Source organism: Phaseolus vulgaris, chromosome 11 (genome assembly GCF_051622355.1).
Source record: "Phaseolus vulgaris cultivar YP4 chromosome 11, ASM5162235v1, whole genome shotgun sequence".
NCBI classification, from domain to species: domain Eukaryota; kingdom Viridiplantae; phylum Streptophyta; class Magnoliopsida; order Fabales; family Fabaceae; genus Phaseolus; species Phaseolus vulgaris.
The window spans coordinates 11,418,449-11,425,400 of NC_143508.1; the positions used below are offsets into that span (position 1 = coordinate 11,418,449).

Below are 6,952 nucleotides of genomic sequence, written 5' to 3' on the forward strand. Positions count from 1 at the left end.
TTAACGATTCCATAACTATTTTTCGTATACATTTTGTTATCAATTATATTTTTATTAATATAATTTATTTTATTTTCACATTTTATAATTATTGTTTTTAAATTCAATTAACTATTTATAGCAAAAAAAAATTATAATTTTTTAAAACAACTTTTTTATAAAATATTATAAAAAATAATTTAATAGTTATGGATAAAATTATTTTTTTTATTTTTTATTGTCATGTCGATGTTTTCACTAGTAGATCATGATATGAATTAGAGAAAGCAGATAACTACAATAAAAACAAGGGAAAATTCTTCCTACATATGTATTCCTCTAATTCGAAAAATATCCAAATTAATCTTTGAAAATATTATTAAATATTAAAACAAAATGTGATATTTAGATTATAGAATTTAAAAATTAAAATTTGTATTTTTTTTTACTTTAGAGTAAAAAATTTGGAATACAATTTATTTATTTATTATAGATTCTAAAATATATTTTTTTATTCTAAATTGTATTTGGGATCGTAGAACTTGGATCGTAAAATTCAAAAGAGAAAATTTTCGTATTTTTGAAAGTGTGGGTGTAGGGAGAAATCATGAGGTGCAGAAAGAAATTTCCAAACAAAAGGGCTTAAAGAAAACTCAACTCGTATACGTATAACCGGGCCCGGCCCGCAAACTTCTTCATTCAGGTTTTCCCTTCCCTCCTTCACTTCGCTGCATCACCACCATCGCCATCGCAATAATGGAAGATTCTCACCACCATCACCACCACCACCCCAACGACCACCCACCCTCCTCCTCCCCTCCCACCACTGGCACCTGCTGCAAGTGCGGAGGCCCTACCACCTTCGCCCCCCCTCAGCCAAACCCCACCTTCTCCCTTCCCCCAACCTACCGCCCCATCCGCGCCCCCGCAATCCCCCCAGACCCCAACTCCACCCGCGCCATCATGCTCTCCCCGGTTCCACAAGCTCAAAAGGTTCCCATTTTGCCCCCACCCCACGACTTCCACACCCCCACCAAGCGCATTCACTCCCCCGATGATATTCGCCACTTCCACGACTCCTTCTCCGGCAAAAACTTTCTTGGCTTCGTTGTTGCCCTATCCGAATCCTTCCGCGGCCGCAAAATATCCGATCAATGCCACCAATCCCCGACCACTCTCGCCGTTCTCTCTATCCTCGAAACCCTAACCCTATTCGCCGACGAAACCCCCCCTGTCGCGCAATCCGCGCGTTACGGCAACGTCGCGTATCGCACCTGGCACGAGAAAATGTCCAATTCCGCTGAATCACTGATCCTAAAGCTCCTCCCGGAGAATCTTCACCCGGCGACTGTCGAACTCGCGCCCTACTTCGCTGACTCCTTCGGAAACGCGAGTCGCATCGACTACGGCACCGGCCACGAGACGAATTTTGCTGCGTGGCTGTACTGTCTGGCGCGTCTGGGAGTGGTCGGAGAGGAGGATTATCCGGCGCTGGTGGCGAGGGTGTTTGTGAAGTACTTGGAGCTCATGAGGAAATTGCAGTTGCTGTATTGCTTGGAGCCTGCAGGGTCTCATGGTGTGTGGGGGCTTGATGATTACCACTTTTTACCCTTCATATTTGGGTCTTCCCAGTTGATTGATCACAAGTATATGAAGCCTAAGTCCATTCATAATGAGGATATCTTGGAGAACTTCTCCAATGAGTATCTTTATCTTGCTTGCATTGCCTTTGTGAAGAAGGTGAAGAAGGGGGTGTTTGCCGAGCACTCACCCATGTTGGATGATATCAGTGGGGTGCCCAACTGGAATAAGGTGAACAGTGGGTTGCTCAAGATGTACAAGGCCGAGGTTCTTGAGAAGGTCCCCATCATGCAGCATTTTCTCTTTGGCTCGATAATTAAGTGGTATGTGCGATGCTGTTTTGATTGTATTGCTTTGATTTGGTTCTCTCTATGCACTTAAATGTGTTTGCCATAGTTGCGCTGTAGTTTGGTTAGTTGTACGGAGTGTGGGAATCAGGTATAATATAGATTAAGAGTGTGTTTGGTATATCATCTCTAATGCTTGTGTATTTATGCTCTCACGAATGACACCCGTTTGCTGGGGAAAACGGGCATCCAAATTCGAAGTGGATGCTATCATGGATAGCATCTTCCATTGCTGAAAGAACATCGTCATTGCACAACCCAAACCAACAGGCCATGTAGATTGAAAGTCTAGCACTCGGGGCACCACCTCTAGATGTTCCTTTGCCAATGCCAAATAAGCTGGCATTAGCTGTAGTGGACCCTACTATTATGGAAGCTGTTGTATTCCATGTCCATCATTATCTTGAGCTGACTGGAAAAATATCTTGTTGACAACACCGTCTAGAGGACCATTTTCTGCTTCAAACCCTTTTTGAATAGAAACCCATCACCAATAATTTTCCTGAAAAATCCGCACTCCAGGTGAGCGACGACATAGTTAGCAAATGATAGAATGTATATATCTAGAGCATACCATAAGTTTCTACCATAAGCCAACTATCCAAAAAGTTTTGCCTGTTTGTTGAGGAAACATGAAATAGTCGTATGATGAATCTAAATAGATTTATTCATGTAAGAGAGTGCTATGAACTTTGAAGCGAGGATAGAACACAAGTCCATCTAGTGTGTGCCGAAATTTATTTTTTTTATTAGAAGAATTAGGTTGGCAAAGATAGAAGTAGAAATCCAGACCACTGTCATAGACATCCTAATACTGTGTCATAGATTAACACTATCCCAAAATTTTAAACATGAGGTGAAAGCATGTGATTGATTTTATATTACACTTTAACTTCTTCAATTGCTTAATTTATTTACTTCAATATAAATATAGACTTTGTACATCAATCTGAAAAACCACTTTATGATAGATTTTGAATTCTTATTTATTGCAATTGGCTAATGTAAACTTATCACCAGTAACACACTTTCCCTTGAATTTTTTGGGCATGGGACCTAATCCATAACAAGTGAAGCTTTCCCACTCTAGCCAGATTCCTGAAAATCAATGTTGAGTCTTTCACTTTTAAGCCAAATGACAGAAAAAAAAGTATAAAAAGGTAGTTACCAGAGTCAATGACACCAACAATGACTTCAGATGTGCCTTAGGATTGCCTGTGTAGATAGTATCCAATACAAGAAAATCCCCATAATGTATTTTGTGGAGTTTATTCATTTTGCTCTAAAAAATGGAGACTACTGATTTATGTTCTGAAACACAATTCAAAGCGTCACTCATAGATGGTTGATGGATTCCATATAGAATATGTTTCATCACAGTGAAACGCATATACTACTACAAATTGGAGGCACCTAATTTAAATCTAGAAGCCATTCTCAAAATATTGAATTAGTCTTCTATCTCGTATTTTCAAATTGTTTCCTTGTACAATATAGTGGAAAGATAAAAACAGAAGCATATAGCACTGGAATACAATACCTGCAAGTTGGCTAGCTTTCTCTGGTGTAATCATAGCTGAGTAGCCTTGAAAGCTTTTACTGTAATGGTGGAGGGCTGCTGCCTTTGCTCCATCGAGGCTGAGAAATGGAAAAGTTTACACAGGAAGACTATGTTAGCCTAAGTTATTCCATTTCTGAATAAATCAAGCTTAGAAGAACCAGTTGTTATAATTAGTTCCACCAATTTAATCTCAAATCGAGCCACACGCCTTCCAGTAACTGAAACTAGTATCTTATAGTTTGCTCTGATAATGGATTCTGGAGTAGGGCTTGAATGATCTCTCGTATAAACTATATAATGCTGCATCAATGCAAATACAAAAGCTAGTTTAGTTCTATACTAGTCAACAGCTTCTAGTATTGTAGCTGAGGTTGTATATGCATGCAACTCACGTAGACAGCATGCATGCATTAAGTCCAAGTGAATATGCTCCTTACCTTCCGGGTGGATCCTTTCACCAAAGTATATCCAATGAAAAGGAGGGTGGAATAACTTAAAATTTTGGCAAACCCCGTGATACACTGAAAGGGTCCAGAATAGAAGCTGGATGTGGAAACAGTGACTAATTTTATGGTATGTGATTCGTCCATTTTATAGCCAAATATACTGATCAACGTACTTGCCCCCTGACATAGAAAATCAGTTTCCTTGGCTTTATATTTTTCTGTTTATGATTTTCAGTACAATTGGGATTCTTTAGAAACTAAAATGACATTCACAAAAGGAGATAAAGTAAATATATATTTATGGAACTAACAACATTTGGACGAATTCACAGCTACATTATTTGGAACTAACAAAATTTGTCCAGAATTTAAAACTTGTATCATTCGTAATGAGAATATCTTGGAGAATTTCTCCAATGAATATTTTTACCTTGCTTGCATTGCCTTTGTGAAGAAAGTGAAGATGGGGGTGTTTGCTGAACACTCCCCCATGTTAGATGATATCAGTGGGGGGCCCAACTGGAACAAGTTGACCAGTGGGTTGCTCAAGATCTACAAGGCCGAGTTCCTTGAGAAGGTCCCCATCATGCAATATTCTCTTTGGATCGATTATTAAGTTGTATATAAGATGCTGTTTTTCTTGTATTGCTTTGATCTGGTTCTCCTTATGCATTTGAATGTGTTTGTTGTTGTTATTGAAAGGATTGGTGGCAAAGCAGGTCATGGAGGATGGTTCCATTTTGGTACCATGTTGAGAATTGAGAAACTGAGAATGAATATGATGAATTTTGTGTGTTGGGTGTACATATGAGTATTCTTATTTATAATAAAGAAGAAATACAATAATAAGGAAAAAATATCAATATCTAAGAATGAGAAATATTTGGTGAGATACTTTCCTATTTAATGTAATTAAGTTGTAGTTGCACCCATATTATTGAGCAAATACTTAGTTTCACATTAAGTGCTTTACCAGGCAAGGATGTTAGTTTGCAAAACATTATTTGTGAGACATAATTGCTTGTTTTTGCATGAGATCATCTGCTTGCACTTTGTATTGAATTCTGAATTTTCTGATAAAGAGTTTCCAAAGCAGTAGTTGTTCCATAAAATATCTATTGTGTTGAGTCCTTTAGTGAATTGATGCAAGAGTTATCATGCTTCAAATTAATTTCATATGATTATGTGCTGGCCTTCCTTGAATGTGAGCATATTATGTTCTGATGTTTTATATGTGTTGACGCCAGAATTTTAATATCAGAGCTGTGTTGGTTGCTCAGCATCAAACCAATATTTTATAATCCTTTTCCTTGATTTCACAAGCTTCTCAAATTGTATAAAACTTGCTTTTTCTCTTTGAATTTCTCAGTCTATGGGTAAATCACACGGCTCGAATCCCTAAAGTTGTTTCATATTTGAGTTGTTTCAAAACTGTCTGCCAAAGTACAATTTGGCTTGCCCGAGTACTTCCCTCTTGTTTCCTGTTTTTCCTTTTTAATTTCTGATTTTATTAATTTGTTCTCTGCCAGGGAATAGTTCTTGGCGTCTACTGCCGGCTGTCATGTGAGGACAAGCTATATAAAGTAGGTTGATGAAATCGGTACAGGGAGTCCTTGGAGGAGAATATAGCCATGGCAGCATTTTCATCAATCTTTTGATATACTTACTATATCGACTTTGCTTATTCTAGATAACATATAGCACCTTCTTAAAGGTAAAGATAATGGAATGAGTTTCTTCGTTTACCCATATCACTGACGTGAATGTTTGCTACATGTAGAAGGATGGTTCTACTTCTGTACTCGCAAGAATATCAAATTGATGTATTCATTGTTGTTTCTGGTTCTTGCATTAGGATCTACATAGAGTGTAGCCCCTTAATCTTGTGATGACATTTGGATATGATTGAATTTTGTAGTGAATAAATAAGTTTGAAATTTTATTATAAAGTTTCCATCACTCACTTTTGTCATTAGACGATCAAAGTAATCTATGTTGTTGTTTTTATATGGTCTCAATTCCTTCTGTTCGGAAAAGGAAAGAAATGGAGAAAAATATATATTAGAAATTAAAGTTGTTTAAATAGAGAGAAAAATAATAGAAGCTGAAGAGAGATAAATAAAAAGTTTATTTTTGATGTGACAAAATAAAAAATTAAATTAATTGAGAAATATATTAAATTATTGTTAATTGAAATTAATAAAAATAAGTATAAAATAAAATTAAAAATAATTATTTTATGGAATTAAAATAATATAAAAATATTTACAAGGAGTTTGTTTAAATAGACATATATTATTTATTTTCTACCTATTAATTTTAAAAATAAAATGTAATAAAAATAATTTATATTTTAATTGATTAAATTCAATTTTTTATAAAATTAATTACTAAATATTAAAGTAATTTATTGTATAAAATAAATATTAAATATCAACTCTTCTTTAGTCGGTCAATCTCTTACCTGATTTTTTGATTTTGTGCTTATTTATATAATTATTGTGAGTCATTTGTTATTAGGTCTGATTAAGGATTTAATCTGTAATTAAAAATACACTATTTAATACTTGTCTTTGATTAGTGTAATGGTTTTGGTCGGTCTTGATCGGGTGTTGAGCTTCGGACAGTGGTCGTACGAACCTAACTAGTACACTTGCCCCAGGCTTAAGGATGTTGAATCTAAAGAGTCTTTATGACAATTGAGCTTTCCGAGGCGAGATGTGACATTAGCAGCGCCGAACGCGTGACATGATGCATAATGATTACCTAGGGTTTTTTGGCGCCATTTGATGTGGACCGTTGGATCAAGGGAGATCTAACGATTGATATGAAATGGACATTCGCTCTTCCTCTCTCCTCGAAGGCTATAAATAGTAGTCCCCCACTGTTTCGTCTAATTGCTCCGACTTCCAAACCCCAATCATTCTGGCAAGGTGTTTCTCATTCGTATCGAGAGGTTAGTCATATCTTCTCTTAGCTCTTTGTCTTCTCCTTTGTCTTCTTCGTCTTCTCCTTTGTCTTCTTCCTCTCCTGATTCC

The 6,952-nt window shown here is 36.6% G+C and overlaps 1 protein-coding gene across 1 annotated transcript; it reads left to right on the top strand.

Annotated features, from left to right (window-relative positions):
• Positions 1-664: 664 nt before the first annotated feature.
• LOC137820455 (phosphotyrosyl phosphatase activator (PTPA) family protein) lies at positions 665-5,873 on the top strand. The gene is made up of 2 exons (XM_068624562.2): positions 665-1,883; positions 5,444-5,873. The coding sequence occupies exons 1-2, from the start codon at positions 736-738 to the stop codon at positions 5,448-5,450; spliced, it is 1,155 nt and encodes a 384-aa protein (XP_068480663.1). The 5' UTR covers positions 665-735; the 3' UTR covers positions 5,451-5,873.
• The last annotated feature ends 1,079 nt before the right edge of the window (positions 5,874-6,952 follow it).